This window comes from Podarcis melisellensis (assembly GCF_964234715.1).
Source record: "Podarcis melisellensis genome assembly, chromosome: 7".
In the NCBI taxonomy this organism is placed as follows: Eukaryota; Metazoa; Chordata; class Lepidosauria; order Squamata; family Lacertidae; genus Podarcis; species Podarcis melisellensis.
Genome location: NC_138539.1, coordinates 80,192,770 through 80,214,734, shown reverse-complemented (window position 1 = coordinate 80,214,734; position 21,965 = coordinate 80,192,770). Strand labels below are relative to the sequence as shown.

The 21,965-nt window shown below is 41.8% G+C and overlaps 2 protein-coding genes and 1 long non-coding RNA gene across 4 annotated transcripts in view; 1 reads left to right on the top strand and 2 right to left on the bottom strand.

Moving 5' to 3' along the window:
* The window catches only part of LOC309374855 (sodium-dependent neutral amino acid transporter B(0)AT3-like), a 37,237-nt gene extending 16,549 nt beyond the window's left edge, over positions 1 to 20,688 (bottom strand). The window contains exons 1-3 of one of the 2 annotated variants that reach the window (XM_081920045.1): positions 20,633 to 20,688; positions 20,435 to 20,518; positions 20,195 to 20,263 (exon numbers count right to left, since the gene is read on the bottom strand). The gene's annotated coding sequence lies outside the window, so the exon portion shown is untranslated. Of the gene's footprint in view, positions 1 to 20,194; positions 20,264 to 20,434; positions 20,519 to 20,632 lie in introns of those variants that run through there. The other variant, XM_081920046.1, reaches the window with a different exon arrangement.
* On the top strand, positions 196 to 11,170 carry LOC309374876. Its single transcript, XR_014170738.1, has 4 exons — positions 196 to 527; positions 3,923 to 4,046; positions 5,270 to 5,386; positions 11,032 to 11,170. It is a non-coding gene; the product is annotated as an uncharacterized lncRNA (long non-coding RNA).
* Positions 4,930 to 20,195, bottom strand: LOC309374858 (sodium-dependent neutral amino acid transporter B(0)AT3-like). The gene is made up of 12 exons (XM_081920050.1): positions 19,990 to 20,195; positions 17,430 to 17,570; positions 16,510 to 16,647; positions 15,925 to 16,106; positions 14,673 to 14,783; positions 13,825 to 13,937; positions 12,594 to 12,722; positions 12,057 to 12,207; positions 11,002 to 11,206; positions 8,212 to 8,371; positions 6,600 to 6,756; positions 4,930 to 5,279 (listed from the first exon to the last, which is right to left on the bottom strand). The coding sequence occupies exons 1-12, from the start codon at positions 20,186 to 20,188 to the stop codon at positions 5,097 to 5,099; spliced, it is 1,869 nt and encodes a 622-aa protein (XP_081776176.1). The 5' UTR covers positions 20,189 to 20,195; the 3' UTR covers positions 4,930 to 5,096.
* Positions 20,689 to 21,965: the final 1,277 nt, after the last annotated feature.

The window sequence follows — 21,965 nt, the reverse complement described above, 5'->3', positions numbered from 1 at the left end:
TTATCCTCTTCAACGGCGCCTTCAGGTTCATCAGTTGCCATCTTTGCTTTATGTTCTTCAATGCCACCTTCAGGTTCATCAATTTCCTTCCTTACTTTATACTCTTCAACGCCACCTTCAGGTTCATCAGTTGCCATCTTTACTTTAAACTCTTCAACAATGCCGTTGGGTTTATCAGTTGCCATCTTTTTCCTTTCACCACATATTTCTCCAATATTAGAAGCAGCCAGGCAACTGAACCACCTCACTCACCAAGTAAGTAGCGGGGGGGGGGGAGCAGCAGCAGAGGTATTCTGAACAATGGATGGAACTTCCATCTGCGACATCACACCAAAGAATGCAGATATAACAACCTAGCAACCTACAGCCACACAAATTACAGAGTTGAGATGAGGCACTGAAGTTAACAGAAAAATTCTTACCTCTTGGAAGCAATGAAGATATAATGGAACCCTTTCCATCTAAACTCTAAATTGTATTATCTTTCCCAAAGTTTCCCCTAGCATAGGAAAAAGACCACACGTTTGGTAAGTTAAAAAATGGTTTACTTTCACACTCTTCAAAGGTCAGGTTCATGTGTTTCATAAAAGGTTGCTCAGGCAGTAATATTCATAATGCTGTGAAAGGTCCTAAATTATTGGTAAAGGAACTCAAGAATGGATGCTGAGAGCCATGCAGTTGAGCTGGCACAACCAATTCAAACCTCTTCACATGCTGAGCTTCTCAAGTAAAGTGGAGAACAAAGGCTTGATTACTAGTTCCTTCCAAGGTGAGGGGAAGTAGATAGTTAAGCCTGTAAGGACAGCATACTCTATGGTATTAACCCCTTCATGCATTAATTATACTTAAGCATGTTGGTTATATGAGGTTTATTATCCCACAAACCCCTTCTCAAGAAAATATAACAATTGCATGCATAATAAATGAACTTCTGGGAGTACCATCAAAGGTTCTGGAAACTGTCTCTTGTTCAGAATGTCAGCTATCAATTCTTTGGTTTGACAATACCCCAATTCAAGTCCATCTTGTACCACATTATAAACATAGTGGTATTTCACCCCACTATGAGCTTGCAGTTTCTCCAAATCTGGGAGAGTTGTGTACAGCTATTAACCAAATGAAAAACAACAAAGCCAGTGGACCTGATGGGATACCTGCTAAAGTCTTCAAAGTGGGTGGAATTGACCTTACACAACAACTTCATAAGCTCCTCGGAAAAATCTGGGAGAAAGAGGAGATCCCAGTATACTTTAGCGATGCCAAAATTATCAGTCTCTTTTAAAAAGGTGAGAGAACAGATTGCGGAAACTATCAAAGGCATCTCTCTATTAGCTGTGGCTGGAAAAATGCAGAGAGCAAAACCAACCCCTGTATATGGTATTTATTGACCTGACTAAGGCCTTTGGCACTGTAAACTGTAATACCCTGTGGACTGTCCTTCTGAAAATTGGCTGCTCAGATAAATTTGTGAACATTTGGCTCCTCTATGATATGACAGCAACAATCGCAGGTAACAAGGGCTCTGAAAGTGAACCATTCACAGTGGGATCAGGTGTTAAACAGGGATGTGTTATTGTCCCAACTCTATTCATTATTTTCATTGTCATGATCCTACACTTCATTGAAAGGAAACTCCACACCAGAGTAGAAATCATATATCAAACAGATGGAAAGCTTTTTAATCTGAGCAGGCTAAAAGCAAAGAGTAAGGTTACCACAACTTCCATCATAGAGCTTCAGTATGCTGATGACAACTTAGCGTGTGCACGCTCAGAGGATGACCTCCAAACCGTCCTAAATATCTTTGCAGAAGCTTATGAAAAGCTTGGCCTATCACTCAACATCCCAAAAACCAAAGTGTTGCACCAAGAAGCAAAAAACAACCCCTCCGTAGCGCCACAAATCCAACTCAATGGTGTAACATTGGAAAATGTTGATCACTTCTCCTACCTGGGCAGTTATCTTTCCACAAGGGCTGACATTGATGCCGAAATCCAGCATCGCCTGAGCTATGCGAGTGCAGCTTTCTCCCGATTGAAGTGCAGAGTCTTTGAGGACAGGGACATTCACAGGGAAACCAAAGTGCTTGTTTACAAAGCTATTGTACTACCAACCTTACTGTATGCTTGTAAAACATGGACCACCTATAAACGCCATCTCCAACTCCTCGAAAGATTCCATCAACAGTGTCTCCGAAAATATTTACGCATTACCTAGGAAGACAGGCGAACTACTGCCAGTGTACTGGAAGAAGCAAAGATCACCAGTGTCGAAGCAATGATTCTACAACATCAACTTCACTGCACGGGTCATGTTGTGTGGATGCCTGATGATCGTCTTCCAAAGCAACTACTCTATTCTGAACTTAAAAATGGAAAGTGTAATGGTGGTGGTCAACAAAAGAGGGTTAAAGACTCTCTCAAGGCAAATGTAGTAAAAAAACTGACAACTGGGAAACACTGGCCTGTGAGCACTCCAATTGGAGAACAACCATCACCAAACGTGTCATGGGCTTTGAAAATGCTCGAACTCAGGACGAAAGCAGGAAACATGCTAAGGGAAAGGCACACTTGGCAAATCCACACCATGATCAACTCCCACCCAGAAACCTATGTCCCTACTGTGGAAGGACATATGGATCCAGAATTGACCTCCACAGTCACTTACGGACTCACTGTTAAAATCGTGTTTATGGAGAACAATCTTACACAGCTACGACTGATCGCCAAAGAAGAAGAAAAAAGAAGCCTTAACAGAGATTGTGATCAATCATTTAATTTCAATTAGTAAGCAATTTAGAGCAGTTAATTCATTTTCCCTGAGGGGAAAACAAATTTTCTTCATCTGCCCAAACAAGATATTCAGTAAATAGTCCTTGTAGGTAAGGTTGCAACTGTGGATTGGGCAATCAAAGGCATGCTGAGCACAGCATGAGTGAAGAGAGACCCATAAAATAACTTGGAGTGTGTTTCTTTGAACATGTGTACTTACATATTTGGGATCTCAGACAATGTATGGTTATTCTCTCACTTTCACCACAAAGTAAAAAAAGAAGATAACCAACATGATAAGAAAACCCTGTCAGGTGGCTGTCTTGGGTTTGGCTTGCCCCTCAGTATGCAAAGAAGTTTCTGCCACAAGCAAAGTGCAGTCATGCTAATGAGTCACATTTAAGTAATACCTGTGTTCAAAATTACTGTTTGGAATAAATAGCACCTAGTATTTATAAAGAACTTGTCAGAGCTGCAAAGCATTTTATATGCATTATATCTGTAATCCTTAAAACAGTCCAGTAAGCTGGGCTTATAAATCATTTAGAGATTTTATTACAATCAAGCAGTATATAATTTTTGTTAAACAAATAAAATTGTTTCCCTTGTACTTTCGAGGGGCATAGTACTTGCAATAAAAGCTAATCTGTTATACGTATTTGAGATTCTCAAGCACATTGAACTATTTTTAAATAGCCATTTAATTCCTTTTTATATATATTAGAGATGGGCAAGTTTATGGTCAAACTACGAAACTTTCTCCCCCAGGAGGCAGTGATGTTCTCCAACTTGGTTGGCTTTAAAAGGGGATTAGACAAATTCATGGGGGGGGGGGGAGATGGGTACTAGCCATTATGACTATTGCTCTACCTCCACTGTGGGAGGCAGCACTGCTTCCAAAAACAGGAAACCACAGGGGGGGGTGCTTCAAGCAGCTAGGAAACCTGCTCCCCATCACATGAAGTTTCAAAATGTCCTTGGGAGTGCAGGGATGGGGTGTGCCAATGTGCCATGCAGCCCAGAGGCATTGCATTGGCAAAAAATGGCCACCCTCGTTTTAAAAGACAGCCTGTGGACCACCCAATAACCCTGTTTGGAATGATTTGTCTATTGGAGCAGCAATTGGTTGATTTTAGCATTCATCTTTTCAGGTGAAATACGGTTGCTCCGGCAAATTCCAGAAGTTTCTGTACAGCTCCTGAAGGAAGTAACAGAACCATCACTATATGAAGATTTCAAAGCCATTCTGGATTGATAGATGCGGTCCTATTGTAGGTAAACTGATTTATTTTTCCTTTAAAAAAGAAAAAGGAATAAATAGCTAAGTCAACCTCCTGTATCCCAAAGCAGGAAAAATGTAGTAATTTCGTGCCTGAAAGTACGCTTAGTGTCATGAATACATGAGCTCAAAGCGACGTTTTCAAAGTATTTTATCAGCAAAGTAAATAATGGAATATGCTCCATTTTTAGTTCTATTTTTTACTGCGTAAAAAATTCACCTAACCTGAAATTGTCAGGGGAAATATATTTGTCTGTAATCCAACAATGGTGAGATGCCTATTCTGGTATTTGCCTAAAAAGTGATCTATGGCTGCAAGTTTCTGTGTTCCGTTCACTAAGCCTTGTAAACTGCTTTTAAAAATATGACTTCTGTTTTAAAAACTCAGTAGCACATTAATTTGTAATTGTGGCTGCCAGAACCATGTGGTTTTCCTTAAACCTTGTTGAGAAATCAAGACTATTATTGTACTGCACATGGCCTTTCAGCAAAAACAGTTGTTGTATCTTTCTTGGTAATAGCCCATTTACTTGGTAAGACTCAGATCTCCAATTTAGAAAATATAACTTGTGACTTAATGGATTGGGTCTTCTAAATTCCAGTTATTATTTATATATCTCAATCTGTCATAAGGGTAGTGCCTGAAAAGATCCTTACTGTGGAATTACCATGTTCTGTCTACTTATGTTTTGCATAAGCCCCTAGCAGTTTTCCCCTTTCTAAATCTCATGCACCGAATGGCCTTAGGCAAAGCACTGTCTTTCAGTTTCAGCCCCCACACCTGCAATATAGGGATAAGAATGTGGACCTGCCTTATATGGTTGGCATAGTAAGACTTACTAGATAATTTATGTGTTATGCATTATGAACATTTCTAAATGTTATATATAAAGATGCATTTATTTAGTAAATTGTTTTACGTAGAAATCCCTACATTCTTACTGAGTGAATACCTTAAATTTGAGGATACATGTGTGGGGTTTTTTATTGGTCAAGATAGGATGGGGAAAACAAGGGTGACCAGATCGCTGAAACAAAAGTTAAGATCAGGTGCTACCAGTGCTGGTGTCTGGATGTATTATTTGTAGCAGTTTCTTTTTCAACACAATTCTCCAAAGTTGATAAATGGCTCCGAAAGGGATCATCAAGGATGGTACAGTTTCAAGCATCTCAGAGATGACGACAGCCCAGGGAGGATACTTTTTCGACTCTTTTGCAGGAAAATGTACCTTTGGGAGAAACAAATATACTGCATGAAAGCCACACTGAACAGCATAATCTTCTATGTGTTTACAGAGAAGTAAATCCCATCAGGTTAAATGGGGATTGCTCCCAGGTAAGTGAGGACAGGAATTACAGCAAAGGTTGGCATTATTCCAAAAGGGAAAGGGAAGGCTCCTGAGTTGCATGCAGTGTAGGGCTAAGACTATGGCTTCATCAGCACAAGGATGTCTCCTCACATGATGGGATGTACTCCTCCTCCTCTCCACTGGTGCACCTCCTAAATACCTTCTAGGGATTTCCCAAACCCTCTGGAGCAGGCATCTCCAAACTTGGCCCTCCAAATGTTTTGGGATTACAACTCCCATCATTCCTAGATAACAGGACCAGTGGTCAGGGGTGATGGGAACTGTAGTCCCAAAACATCTGGAGAGCCACGTTTGGGGGTGCCTGCTCTGGAGCAATTTTGGGATGCCATGGGAGGAGGAGAGGGGAAGAAAGTCCCATTGTGCTAGTGGCGTGTTGTCTCTAACAAAAAACACTGTTTTTATGAACGCTCACTCCTGTCACACGAAATGGGTAAAATCTCTCTGTTTTTATATAGACTGGGACTTGATAACAAACAGTTACCATCAAGGCTGATCATCTGAAAACTCATGAAGCTGAACAGATCTGGGACTGGTCAGTGTCTGTATGGTTGGCTAGCTAGGAACCACATGGCATCCATCTTTCTTGGGAGAAAGCGGAAGAGTGTGCCTTTGTGGGTAAAACCACAAGTCAAACCATTAGAGAGTTACAGCGCCTACTGTAACTGTACAGAAAAAGCATGTTTACTGCTACAGGTGCGCTATTGCATTCCTTTTTGCATCCCACCCCCAGCAGTCATTCCTCCTCTGTCCACTAATAAAATCAAAATGTAAAACCATTTATTAAATGTGCGGCTGAAACAAAAGAGGCAGGACATTAAATAAAAAGGCCAACATAAAGCATCCTCAGTTGAGTATACTTAATAATTTATAATTTTATTATTTATACCCCGCCCATCTTACTGGGTTTCCCCGGCCACTCTGGGTGGCTTACAGCATATCTAAAAAAATCCAGCATTAAAAATCTGGTGAGGCTAATTAGCTGCAGGACCCCCTGTAAGCCCTAGTGAACCATCGGTGATAGCCCAGGAATTCTGTGCTTAAGCAGAGCATCTTTATCAATTCTGGAGTTGAATTGAGATTCAGGAGCAGAAGCAAGATTGGAGTGAGACCTCAATCCCCCCCCCCCCATGAATGCAAATTAGGGAAAGATTAGTAATGACTTGTATAAAGGTAACTTACATAATTTGGGTTCCAAGTATTGTAGCTTGATGGTGGCTCAACAAGTACATAGAAGAAAAAAATTAGGAGCATTGTCCCTGGCGAGAAAAATAGCCACATTGCCTTCCAATAGCATTCTAGTGGTCTTCCTATCATCTTTTCCACATCTGCACTGAATCTGTTAATGAAATGGATATATTTAGTGAGGGATCTGTGGACAATTCACTTGCATGTAACCTTATTAAAAATGAAGCCAGCTAAACTTCTGTTTCTCCTCTGACCGCATGCCTGCTCATCACTTGAACAAGTAGAGCAGCTACATAAGCATCACTCAAAAGAGGGAAATGCAAACAAAAGAGGATTCAGGCTTGCATAAAACGTTTGCGTAAAACGTTTATGTGCTAATTTAGAAATTATTTTTGTGACTGAAATAGAAATGTATTACATGTCTCCATAGTCGGGAAGACTGATCAGCTAGCCTGTTCCATCTCCTTTCCAGGTGTTAACTTTGAAGCCCCTGCTCTCCCTGCCTAGAGTTCTTAATCTTTTAAACCAGAGGGATTTTCAAATCAAGGGCTCCCTCAAATAGAGATCTATCCTCCCTGACAGTTGCTTGGGCTGTTAAGTAGGCCACATGCACACAACCCCCAACCCCAAATCAAATGATTGTTTGCACAAATAAATTAAACACAACAGATAGGAAACCTTTATCCTATTGCAACTTGTGGGGTGTATATCACCAAATTATGCATAAGGCTGCAAACCTTAGCTGGGATCTTATTCCCACTGTATTCAATGGAATTTATTTCTGAGCAGGGGGACATGTGATTATACTTCAAATACAATAAAAAGGTATCACTTGTTGCACCTAGGCCAGGAACAGATCTGGCAGACACCCTTACTTTTGACTTTCCTGCTTCGCTTAAAAATCAGATCTTCATTGCTCTTTAATGTTTTGTTTAGCCAGCCACTTCCACAATTATTTGTACTGTTTGCAATTGTATTTTATGTTAATGTTGCACATCACCCCAGTGGTTTTTTTTTGCGGTACAGAAATGCTTTTCTAAATAAATAAATAGACTAAATAAAGGTTTGTTGCTTAGAGTGTTGTTTTCACAGGATAAAGGATGGAAATGGAAGTGTCACACCTCACCAGCTTATCAATGGGCTTGGTTCTCGTGATCCCTATGATGAGGGGTGCTGGATCCTGGGCCATACCACCTCAAATAGCAATGGCTGTTGGCGACTGTACCTCTTCAGACTGAATGCCCCTCATATTAAACATAACGGCTCCCCCCATGGATGAGTATTCAGTTTTGAAACACAACTCACTAAAGCAGTCTGAAGCAGTCCAGATTAGACACCTGTTTACCTTGTAAACCCTCTTCAAGCATTAGAATTAGTTTCCATGTAAGTGGGGGAGCAGGCGGGGGGGGGGGGCAAGGCACTCCATCACTAAAAAATCCTGATTTGCATCACAAGATGTAGGTGGATTGCCTAGCTTCTCCATAGTGTGTTCATTTCTCAATAGAAATGCTTAGTGATGAATACAGCCTCACGTGTTCATCTGCCTTGAGTTGCTTGTGCACCTAAGGGCTTATCCAGATACATATACGAAGAAACATAGCCATACCTTTTCATTCCATAAAGAAATGCAACACCCATCACTTCAAAGAAAGCAATGACTAGCAAAGGCATGGTTCCCCCAAAGGCATCAAACATCTCAAGCCAGTAGTTTCCTGATCTCAGAGCAAAAAGCAGGCCCAGCAGAAAAGCAGAAAGGCATATTAAACCTACAGACAACAACATTCATTAGTCAATTAACACAAATGAAATAAAAGAAAACCTAACCATTGGTGTTTACATGTGCGTTTATAATCAATCCCAACATGTCTGTTCCGTTCTTGCCAAACACCCAAGTTTTGCCACTTACCTATCCTTAATGGTTAATGAGTGCAATGTGGCATCATTAAGACTGTACAGTTTCTGCTCACCAGATTATTGTTATTGTTATTACTGTTTATTAATTTATATAGTGCCCTTCGGAGATATCAGGGCAGTTCACAAGATAAAAATACAGGATAAAAGCACATAATAAATAGAACAAAAACAAAACAATCACCCCCGCTCACACAAACACATTTAAAAGACCATAGAAGAAGAAGAGGAGTTTGGATTTGATATCCCGCCTTTCACTCCCTTTTAAGGAGTCTCAAAGCGGCTAACATTCTCCTTTCCCTTCCTCCCCCACAACAAACACTCTGTGAGGTGAGTGGGGCTGAGAGACTTCAAAGAAGTGTGACTGGCCCAAGGTCACCCAGCAGCTGCATGTGGAGGAGCGGAGACGCGAACCCGGTTCCCCAGATTACGAGACTACCGCTCTTAACCCCTACACCACACTGGCTCTCTCTCTCCCAGGGCCTGGTTGAAGAGGAACTTTATTTGCCTGACACTTAAAGATATATAATGAAGGTGCCAGCCAAACCTCCCTGGGGAGGTTAATGAATCTGGAAAGAATGTATCTTGAAACACTTCCGGGTTGGCGCCATCGCCGAATGGCGGACTCCCTCCGAGCTCTGGAGGGAGCCTGCTCGGCAGGGGTTGGGTCCTACCGCGCCGGCGACGCGGGGACCCTCAAAAACCATGGGCGCTGAAACCCATGGACATGGTGACTCGGCTGGCACCTTTTAAGCCCCCCCTCGACCCGCGAAGGAGCCTTTTTAAAGGCTACGGAATGGGTGGCGGGGGGGTGGTGCTTTGAGTACTCCGCTTCCCCTGCCGAGCGAAGCCGCATGCCATTCGACGGAGAGCGCTGACTTCTTCTATTGGAAATTCGGATTCAAAGTATAACCCGTGAGTAATTGGAACTTGGACTAAAAAAGGCGATAAATTTATAAAAAATTTGGAACGAGCGGGGGAGGCGTAAAAAGGAAGTCAGCCCCCCCCTGTTGTAGAGGAGCTAAAGTAAAGGACTTAACATCTAAGATCGAGTGCAACCCTATTTTGATAAAGTTACTAAATTTCGCAATGGAAAATTATAAGACTGAGCTGGAGGAGAATAGTGGAATTGAATCAAAAAGCAACCCCCCCACGGAACCTGGGAGCGTTTTTGTTAGAGCGCCCGGAGAAGACAAGGAGAGGTTTTGACAGCTGTCAAAGAGCTGTCAAAACAGAAGAACAAAAAGAACTTTGTTGCAAGGACTTTGCCGGTTACATTTGTTATAATTTGGATTTAAAATGTTTAAAACAAGGAATACTAAGTTACTATGACTGGTGGTCGTGTTCTGGAAGGGAACTGAGTTATTGCAATCCACCTAGAGGAGCTGAGGGATATTACAAGCTGTTAGCATTGAATTTGAACAGAACTCTTTATCTCCTGGGAAACTGCAGAAATGGAACACTATTTTGGCTACAGAGGCTTATATATGTAAAGCAGACAATAGACTTATCTATTGAAGAATGGAAGGGACTTGGCATCATGCTGGGTTCCTGAATAACAGAGCCTTTGCAGAGGAATTTAGAGATTTTTGGAATTGGAACATCTGTGCAGGAAAACAGGAAAAGAAAAGGGGGGGGAAGAGGAGAGAGACCAACAAGAACAATAAGAACAATCAACAACTGGACAAAGTTGGAAGCGGGAACATTTGGGACATCCAGATTTGAAAAAGTATAAAGAAGTAAAATTGGAGTTTTTACTCCCAAGTATATAAAAGTCTGGATGGAAAAAATGGGCCTTTTTGAGATAGACTCCTTCCAAGATTGGATATATAAAATTAAAGATGACTGGTAAAGGACTATGGTTTAAATAAATGTGGGAGCTCCAGGAAGACATCAGATTTGAGAAATATTGGGGACGCAACCGGGAAAAGGGGGAGGGAAATTTGGAATCCAAAGGGTGTAAAACTATATTTTATCTTATTACATTTTAATCTATCATGTATATTAAAGGGGAGAATGCGTGGAAGGGAATAAGTCGATTTTAGGAGGTGGGCAAATATTTTTAAATTGGGTTAATGACAATAAGTTTAAAATTTGGAATAAGAAGTTGCTGAACTTATTTGTAAGAATTGGAATACAAGAGGGGGAGGGGAGGGGAAGTCTTGGAAAGATGTTATGGAAAATAAGATTTTAAATTGGGATGTTTTATTTTTTATATTGTTATAATTGGAAATGTCTAATAAATATTATTTTTTTTAAAAAAGAAACAACAGTAGCAGCTAAAAGAATGAGCAATGAGCCAGGATATTCCATCGAAATACTGTCATGAACACGAACCCTATCTCAGCCCCCATCTGCAATACAGAGATAGTATTAAGCTACTGTTATTTACAATAGCTGAAATAATGTACAAGAAGCACTTTGAACCATATTAATCTTGAGCATGGTTAACAGCAAAGAAAAGGATTTGAGGAAGATGCCTTACCACATACAGCCTCCTTGCATATGTATCTAGACACAATGGGAGATTCTGTGAGAGGCGTCAAGATACTTTGAATGAGTCCAAAAATGGAAGATACACCAAGACTGAACAGCATGAGAAAAAACAGAATCGCCCAAGTGTTTGATCCAGGCATCTTAATGACGATTTCAGTGAACACAATAAAGGACAAGCCGGTTCCAGAAACACTCTGCAAAATTCACAAATAATGGTAAAAACTGTCAGATTGATTTCTAAATGTCATTTATTCTAATGCAGAGGCAAAATGTTGTATTACTCAACATTTAGCCATCATCTGGAATAAGATACAGTCATTACCGATGACAAGTTCTTATCTTGACCTGGACCCTTGACACCTGAGATGTGCATTTCTGGGACGCACCATGTTTTAGTGGTATTAAGTTGCTGTAATCTGTTTTTAGTGTTGCATTTTAAATCGTTGTCACTTGCCCTGGGAGCTAAGGGTGAAGGAAAGGTAATAAAATAATAAAAGCAGCCACCCAAGCTCACAGATTGCTTTCTGTGGCTCTTTTAGTGCTCATACGTGCAGACACAGATATGGTTTGTGTGTGTCTCTGCAGAATTATAAGGGGAAACTTCTCAAGCTGGACTAGAGTTCTGGTGGGTTTCCTGAGCCCCATCTTCTGTGTGCAAGTATTTGTGGCTAAATAAAGTGACCATAGAACACCCCAGTAACAGTAGTTGTAGGGGGGAAGGTAGATTGTGTTTCTTCGGAGATAACCAGGCAAACAACCTGTGGTCTCTGTGCACTCATACATATGGGTAGAGTAACAAGCTAGTTTACCATAGACACAGCAGCATGTATGAAGCCAAAGAGCTAAACACAGCTCTTCTGAAAGAATTTCCTGCCTGGGCCATCGCTTCAACAGTAGCTGAAGACCGAGGGCTGTGACCTCCTTGCAGCATGGTAGAGGTCCAGCAGAGAAACCACAGAAAAATGCAGTGGAAGCTGCAGAAGCCTTCATGGAATGTGACCAGAGAAGGAAGCCCCATTCATTCATGCAATGCAAGTACAATACCTTATCAAGGAAATACTGGAGATCACAATTTGCCAGGTTGAGAGATGCCAGTTTATTGATATCTGTTTCATTCAAATAACTGAGCCAAAATGCGCTGCTGTCTACAGTGATGTTGTCTTTCCTGAATGCCTTGGTGATGCTTTTAACATTTCTGTCAGTAAAGTCAGGAATGATACGAATTATTTACATTGCCATAGTCCCTAAGAAAAACAGCAGCAATTTGCTTCAAATAGGGGCAGGCCAGGGGCCAGACGGGTTTATGCACAACCACTGACGTGCGCTGGGACCAGGAACGCAACCCCCATACAAACAGGAAGTTGCCTGTATACCTGAATTAATGATTATGCACATGGAACATGCAGGATTGTATACTTTGTGTTCTATGCTACAATCTTATTTTAATTCTGCCCTCTGGGGTCCCCTAAACTGGTTTAAAGGGGGGGGATGACACAAAATTCTAGACAATGAAAAACAAAAATTGTGAACTTGGACCAACACCTTAAATTGGTTCCTAACTGTGAAACTTGAATGGCTCACCTTTCCAAGCATTCTTTATAGGCCATTGTTGCTTTGAACCCCAGAATCGAAAAAATTGGGATTGATGCAAACAAAGAAGTCAAAGAGTTTATTGCTGCTATCATGACAGCATCCAGTTCACAGTCATTACTAGGAAAAACAAGTACATAACAACCCGATTAAACGTTACAAAGGACAGCACCAAGTCTGTTATACATTTATTATTTTATTTGAAGTACTTGTACTCTATTCTTCACTGAATATTTTCAATCCCAGAACAGTAAAACAAAGCAATTGACAGATGGCATGTTGTCGCAGAAACTAAATAGCTGAAGGCACTACTGAAATATGTTGGTTTTGTCATTATTATTAATTTCTTTATTCGCTGACAGGACTCAAAGCAGCTTACAGTTTAAAAACATGAACCACTAGAGGAAAAAAAATCATTGAAATACAATTAAACATGGATAGAATGAAAACTATAAACATGTAAAAAATATGTTTAAAACCTACCAATAATTACAATAAAAATTGTCCTCAATTTTTGTATGTGGAAAAGAGAAAATAAGCAGGCAGCCCTAGAACAGAGTCTGAAAAAGACAAGGTCTGACTAACCCTCTGTGAAGATCCAATGAAATGGCACTGGCGGTTCTAGAAATCAACTGGGGGAGGAGGATCCATCTGAGTGTTGATGCTGTATATTTGTGTAACTAAAGCCTTTTGATACAGAAATGTCAGTAAGACTCTTCAGATCTCATTCAACAGAAACCAGCCCTGGTGCATGCACTGGAATCCCTGAAATCTCTCATCATTCTGGGACTGGAGAGGGCCCAGATATTACACATTTATCACATTTAGAGCTCACTTTTCTCCAAAGGATTCCAAGGTAGCATACAAGCAAGTTATGCTGTTTTATTCTCACTGGAACCTTAAGGCATAAGTTATACTGAGAGCATGCAGCCGCCTCAGTCACTTGCCTTCTCATTATTGCATCTCAAACGTAGCTGAACTTTGCCCAGCACTGGCATTGCAGAAAGAACAATAGAGAGCATCTTTGGGTTGCTCACACAGGAAAACATCAAGAGAACAGAGCCAGCCGCTTTTCCTGGGCTCCAGTGTGGGCTGAATGAGAATTGAGTCTTGTCTCCAGAGATCACTGAGGCGCTATCTCATAGAAGTTTATTTGACTGCGTCAAACAGCTCCTCTCCACATTGTGAGCGAAAGCTAACAAAACTGCAAGATTATACCTACATTGACGGGTTGTAGCTTGAATATGCTATGAGTCCCCCAAATCCTAAAGAAAGAGAGGAAAAGATCTGGGTGGCTGCATCAAGCCAGGCACGTGGATTGTTGATCTTCTTGAGCTGTGAGAGAGACAGAGAGAGTTCAGGGCTAAACACATTATTAGTCTCATAATTCCTGTGTATATTTCACTTATACAGGCCTTCCTGGCAAGCAGTGGAAAATTAGTGTGTTTTCTGAATTCAACAAATTCAGAACAGAACAATACATTATACTGGCAAACAAGTGTTTCACAAACTGCCTGCTGGGGGCTTGTTGGAGGGGGAGAATCAGTGTGTAGGAGAGAGCGCTTAACTCTTTCCATGCTTGGCGATAGTCCCTTACAAATGCTCACTAGAGTGCTTTTACCTTCACTTGCACATCTTCCAGTCTTGGACCCTGCCAGACGGAGAAACAAAAAGCAGCCCAGGGGAGCATTTGTAGGGAAGAATTGGTGGGCATAGGGAGGATTAATGACCTGCCCACTGGCTTCCTCAAATACAGAACTGGGACACCCCATGCTTGCACAATTAAGTGTAGTTCTGCCTTTGTCAAAAAATAAGATTTGACCTAGGGTTGCCTATGTTCGTGAATTTTAGAAAAGGGCACTTTTTACACAAGTTTCTGTTCTTCATAGATTGCAGAGGGAGTTAACAAAGTACAATTGCTAGAATATGTGTGGATCCCAACTAGTATTAAGTGGTAAACAAAGAAGCAGCATGGAGGAAAGTTCAAAGTTCAAAGCCACCTCTAAAAGACCAAGTCAGACTTTCTGTACATCATCTGGAACACCAAGGATCAATTGAATAAATACTTGCATTAGGAGTCATGAAGTAGAGTAATCCGTGAACAGCTCCTGGGAGAGTCAGTCCATAAATTAGGAATAATGTTAGAATTAGGTAAGAACATGGGGCTGTAAAATATATTGCCTAAGAGGAAGAGCAAAACAGAGAAGAAAAAAGTGAGTGCCAGGAAGAGGTTAAGGAAATACCATGAAACAGATACTGTGCACACAAAATTTCTGAACAGTTGCAGCTGAATCCAACTCAGTGATAAACTGTTTTTGTTTAGGGTGGTTTGAGGAAATGTAGAAGCTCATGCATGCGTGTAAATCACCACATAATGGTGCCATCCAGTGTGGTGCAGCAGTGGTTAACATGGCAGACTAGACTTGAGGAAACCTGCAGAGGTGTGCTCCACAGAAGTGCAGGGAGGTGGGGGAAGTGCAGGCAGTGGGGGCCCCTCCCAACATTTTGTCTAAGTTGATGCCTATGGCCAGGAAGCTCACTGGTGACCTTGAGACAATTCTCCAGTCCAACCAAATGAAAGATTGTGAGCAGATTGTGTGCAAGAGGAGAGAGAGAGTAGCTTGAACTCTTTGGATGAGAAGTAGGATACTAATTAAAAAGGCAAGCATATTTTTTTTCTATGTTGCAGAGAAAAAAGGTAGAAAACACTTTGTGACACCTTAAGGACCAACACTGTAGGCTACCGTTTATTTTATTAGGTGCATAAAGTCACCAGAGAATGCTGGGTTTATCCATACATCCAGATTTTCCTGGACATAACTGGGATTCGTTCTCCGAAAATAATGTCTAAATCAGTTAAAATGTAAGGGCATATGGTAGCCAAAAACCTCAACATATTTGCCCAAAAAAGCAATATATTATTCAACTAACTATTCATTATGACGTTTTATGACACAGTCCGAGTCAGGCCATCTAAACTGCTGTTCCATCCCAAGGTGCTTTAGCCCTGCAGTCTAATGGGAACACTTGTGTTCCTCATAGTTGCACTTTATAGCTAATTAATCCATAATTTTGCTTCTCATTTGCTTTACGTATTGCTGATCAAACACATGAAAAATATACCTCCTGCATATGGATTCTAACCTAGCCTCCTCGCAGACGTATTAGTTTTCAATGGGCAGGTGCCTTTTAAAAATATGATAGAACATTTGTTCATGTGAGCTGCTTTCTGTCTCATGTGGTGCAGCCCAAAGATGGCTTTACCACCTCAATGAGGACCAGGTCAGTGAAATACAGGTGTCTGGTAATAATCCCTGCTCACCTTTCCAGTCGATTCAATTCCTCGTACTGTACAAATGAACACAATTAACCAGCAGGCTGCCAAACATAAAACCAGCCACCACTGAAGTGGGCCACTGTTTCCAATATCCGTGCTTATGTTTAAAGTGTACCTATACCAGAAATAATTGGTAGGTGTGCTTTTGTGACATTCTTCAATAAGTTCTGAAATAACAAGCACAGAAGGCATTATCAAAACAGATGGAATCATAGAAGAGTTGGAAAGGATCCTGACGATCAGGAATATGCAGTTGTCCCATACGGAGATCGAACCTGCAATCTTGGTGTTATCCGCACCATGCTCTAACAGACTTTCCTAATATGGTGCCATCCAGATGTTTTGGACTACAACTTCCATCAGCCCCAGCCAGCACAGAAAAATGGGCACCTGTAGGGCTTTTGCTTATCCCAATCTGTAGCTAGGGCCAAAGGAGGCATGGCAGGAAGACACCTGGGTCTGACAGTTGCTGACTGTGGCAGAGTTGGACAAACAATTTAATGCAGTGGTTGAAGGATACATAGAAAAGCAGATATTAATAACAAAGCAGCAAGAGACTTGGGAACTCACCTGGTTTGCTAGTATCTGTTGGGCAGGAACTCCAAGGTAACGGGATTCGGAAAGAGTTTATAAAATACCACAAAATCCAGGCCAAAAGCATATTATAATATACACTCACTAGGAAGGACACTATCAGAGAACTGTAACCTGTGGAATATACAAGCACATGCAGAACTGGCATGAACAAAGACAATTGCTGTTTAACGTAAATATTGCAAGAGCCTGATTCACACAATGGAAAGATCAAATCCAATTACTACCTGAACTCTGGCAGTCTGGAAAACAACATTGCTCTGTGAATTAAATGTTGGTGCTAACAAACTGGGTAGGGGGGTGGGGGGAGGCAATTCCCATTTTGCCTCAGGTGGTGAAATCACACAGGTTGCCCTTGAGTGGCTCTGTTTATCTTCCACACAGATAGGCATGCAATTGCCTGAGTTTACCACTACTGGGATGCGGGTAGAGCTGTGGTCTAAACCACTGAGCCTCTTGGGCTTGCCGATCAGAAGGTCAGCGGTTCAAATCCATGCAGCGGGGTGAGCTCCCGTTGCTCTATCCCAACTCCTGCTACTCTAGCTGTTCGAAAGCACGCCAGTGCCAAGTAGATAAATAGGTATCGCTGTGGGGGGAAAGTAAACAGCATTTCTGTGCGCTCTTGGTTTCCATCATGGTGTTCCGTTGCACCAGAAGCGGTTTAGTCATGCTGGCCACATGACCCAGAAAGCTGTTTGAGGACAAACACTGGCTCCCTCAGCCTGAAAGCGAGATGAGCACTGCAACCCCATAGTCACCTTTGACTGGTCCTTTACCTTTTACCCTACCACTACTGGGTTTGCTATCACACCCTCATGTAGCCCATGCATTTTCCAGGAAGGAGCAATGATTAGAAGATTGTATAATCACAAGTAAAGGAAATTGCAGAAACCTACCCAGTCCTCCCAGGTAAGGTGAGATGCGCCACCAGAGTCGAATGGTGCCTTTTTTCAAGTATTGCCCTACAGCTAATTCAAGAAAAAATACAGGGATGCCTCCCAACACAAGCGTGGTGATGTATGGAATCAGGAATGCTCCTAGAAACACAATTTCCAAGCAGTTAGCTCATAACAGTGGCATAGAGTGGGTTGCCGGCGCCCAGGGCGGGAAAGTCCCCTGAGGCTGGTGGAGCACACCTCCAGCCAAGTGGGGCCTTGCTGTGCCAGCTGCCTGCAGAGGCATGTCTGGCCAGGCCAGGCCACACTGGGGATGCCCCTTGACCACCTCCGTCCATCCATGCCTGTACTCCATGGGCCTGGTCTGCTTTGCTGCCTTTGCCAGCGTGGTGAAACCAATGCCTGGTGGGTGGGTGCCTGGTTGTGCCCCCTCAGAATTCTGCACCCGGGGCTCCAGCCCCCCCCCTCCCACTATGCCACTGCTCATGCCCGCCTCCATCTCTAACTATCTACTAGTATTATCATCATACCAGCAGCATCTGTTAGGTACGTATGTTGTACAGTACGTAAAATAATTATTAAGTAAAGCAAACAAAGCTGTAGCAGTTGACTGAGTTGACTGAGCAGTTTTTTTTATATGGTGATCAACTGAGGTAAGAAAACCTGGGGGTGCTTCTTAACTGCTATGGCTCCCAGTTGTGGCTCTTGAAAAATTAGTTCCATGAAGGGGCAAGGGTTCTACAGCTAAGGATTATTAACTACACTCTCCATTGAGGAAGCTGTGATGTTGATATCGGATTTGAATCAGGATTGCCCCCTCCGATATAAACTATATGAGGGGCAGGGAAATGTTGTAGATAGAGCTAATCATGTTCTTCCTGCTTAGGACTGTGCAAAAAGGCAATAATATACAACTAATTGTTAGCGGGTTATTGTTTTTTTACTGTGGCATGCATTGAAAGCACATTAAACTGCATAAATTAGACCTGCTGTAGAAGATCTAGAAGGTGAAAGTCGTGAAAAAAATGCTGTTTTTGCAGTTACATTTTAGCTTCTTTTTATTCATTTTTTTAAAATTCTGGAATGGTGGGGGGGGGGGAGCTCTGCAAATAATCCGTTCTGGACAATGCTTTTATGATTCTGTCATATGATACTTCAAAAACTCAAGTATCAAGCATTTATGCCTCCCCTACCAATCATTTACCCTGTCCCACGTTAGTGTTCCTAAAGTGGTAGAACAAATGGCCTTGTCTCTTTTGATTTGGCAGTGTTGTTTTCTAAAACCAACTTTGAGGGGAATCAGCTAGAGTCAGCTCAGGTGTTCATAGCTCCCTTAGTCTATGTCTAAATTATCTGCCTTCCTTGAGAAGCAGAAAAGATTGACAAAAAGTTACTTTGCTGCTGCAAAGGAAGTTGCTCTTGGACAAAGTAGCTTGTTTCTAATTTCTTCATTTTTCAACAAGGAATAATATGTATCTTAAAATCATTTATCAGTGTTAAGAGTCAAAGTACAGAAACACCACGTTTAAAATAAAGTTTGGATTTGATATCCCGCTTTATCACTACTCTAAGGAGTCTCAAAGAAGCTAACAATCTCTTTTTCCCTTCCTCCCCAGAAAAACGCTCTGAGTTAAGTGAGGCTGAGAGACCTCAGAGAAGTGTGACTAGCCTAAGGTCACCCAGCAGCTGTATGTGGAGGAGTGGGGAATCAAACCCAGTTCACCAGATTTTGAGTCCACCACTCTTAACCACTACACCACACTGGCTCTTATTGTCATGGTTGCCTAGAAGCAAGGCTATTTATTTTATCATGTTTCTTGCCAATAAAAAAACAAAACACTTAAAAAATCCATGTCCATTTAGTCAGAGAAAGTAAACAACTTGATTCACTCAGGCACTAAATCCATGCAGTAAAACCAAATCAATCAGTAACAATGGAATATAATCCCAACAAGACTTAAAGCTTGGGTTGTAAGTCATTCAGTAATACTATTAAGCTCTGCATGCAAATCGTAAGAGTTGCAGTGAGGCATTGAAGTTAATAGAAAAATTAGTGACATATTGTCCCCACTGTCTCTGTGTTGTTTTGCTCTGTGCACTTAGCCATCTGTCATTTAGGAGAAGAGCAGGATATAAATGGAATTTTATTTTTTTTATCCAACCCACCAAAAAAAGTACTTCCACCCCTTTTACAGCTTCTGTGACAGTCTCCTCCCTCTAGCTATCATCTGCCACAGCTGAGGCCATCAGGTGGAGCGTAGCAACATATAAGTACGTTTGCAGCTGCCTCTGCAGAACCATTTTTAGCCACCACTGTTCCCACCTCTGGCTTTTTTTACATCTCACGTAGTGCTCAATCTCCCTTAATGGCCCACCACCCAGGCTGTCACCTCACTGGGAGCTAGCCTGGCTATTCCAAGAATTTGAAGCATTGATTAAATTTTAACAGTTGCTGGATCCAGAGATTACACCCCAAACACATATTATTTTAGAACAAGAGGAGCATGTTATAGTTTAGTCTGAACACAACTAATCAATTAAAAGGTGGGTTTTCTCTTACCTCCTCCGTAGGTTTGGCACAAGTATGGAAAACGCCACACATTTCCAAGACCCACAACAAATCCGGAACAGCTTAAAAGGTACTGGAGTTTACTATCCCACTTGGGCCTTTGTGAGTGTTTAGAGCTGCTTTCGGGTTGATCAGTTGCCTTCTTTACTTTATACTCTTCAACACTGCCTTCGGGTTGATCAGTTGCCATCTTTACAACCTCTTATTTTCCTTTCACCACATATTTCTCCAATATTAGTAGCAGCCAGGCAACTGAACCTCCTCACTCACCATGTAAGCAGCAAAGGAGGGGGGCAGAAGAGGAATTATGAACAATGGATGGAACTTCCATCTGCGACATCACACCAAAGAATCCAGATAAAACAACCTAGCAACCTACAGCCACACAAATTACAGAGTTGAGATGAGGCACTGAAGTTAACAGAAAAATTCTTACCTCTTGGAAGCAGTAAAGATATAATTTAACCCTATCAGTCCAAACTCTAAATTGTATTACTTTTCCCAAAGGTTCCCTCTTTCCCTAGCATAGGAAAAAGACCACACGTTTGGTAAGTTAAAAAATGGTTTACTTACACACTCTTCAAAGGTCAGGTTCATGTGTTTCATAAAAGGTTGCTCAGGCAGTAATATTCACCTTAGTTACAAAGCGGCAGAAGTTCCTAAATTACTGGTAGAGGAACTCAAGAATGGATGCTGAGAGCCATGCAGCTGAGCTGGAACAACCAACTCAAACCTCTTCACATGCTGAGCTTCTCAAGTAAACTGGAGAACAAAGGCTTGATTACATAGTTCCTTCCAAGTTGAGAGGAAGTAGATAGTGAAGCCTGACAGGACAGCATACTCTATGGTATTAACCCCTTCATGCCTTAATTAGACTTAAGCATGTTGGTTATGTGAAATTGATTATCCCACAAACCCCTTCTCAATAAATGAACCACTGGGAGTCCCATCTTAACTCAAAGGTTCTCAAAACAATCTCTTGGTCGAGGACTGGTCAGAATATTGACTGTCATTTCTTTGGTTTGATAATACACCAATTCAACAAGTCCATCTTGTACCACATCATACACATAGAGGTATTTCACCCCAATATGTTTGGTTCTTGCATGAAACGTCTCACTTTCCAAGAGTCAGCATCAGGGTAACCTAGTAGTTTTGGATTGCTGTTGACTTGCAGTTTACAGTTCATGGCTTCCTTTAAGTATCTAGTAATTCCTTGCATATCAGTCCAGTCCTTCTCAGTGGGAGAGTTAACATCCCTGCTTAGAATAACTGGGCCACGAGCCACTCCAGAACTGAGCCTCCTGCTCAGCGAGTTTGCAAACGTTGCGCTAAACAGGCGCAGTGTGGTGCAAGGACTCGCTTCTGTGGTGCCGGAAATCGCATCTGTGCAGACACCAGAAATCGTGGGCACGCGCGCCTACACACACACACGTGATCTGGCCCATGGAAGGATCTCCGCTGAAGTGAACCAGCCCAGGCGAGGTAAACCTTGCCAACCCCTGGATTAAGTACATGTAAAGCACATGACTTCCCCCAAATCCTGCAAACTGTGCCCCCTGGCCCCGCCCCACCCAAGCTACAATTGCTTAACACCCTTTGTCTCCATCTGCTTATAGGAGACAAAATGCCTTTAAGCAAATTGTAATGAATGAAACTAATCTGGAGAGAGTGCATTATTTTCCTTATGCTTCCTCTTTTCTTTTCTTTTCTTTTCTTGTCTTGCCTCTCCCATTCTACATGTGGCTTTGCAGGAAAAGATAGAAGACTTAAGGAAGACGGAGACTGAACCTTAAAAGAAAATTAGCAAACATTTCCAGCTCTAACGTTTCTTTCTGTGTAATTAGAGAAAGCACATCTAAGTCCTGTGCTTTTAAGAGCTCTGCCAAGAACTGATGAAATTGCTGTGTGCTGCCAATATTGGCTCATCTAGTGCATTACTGTCTACTCTGACTAGCAGTGACTAG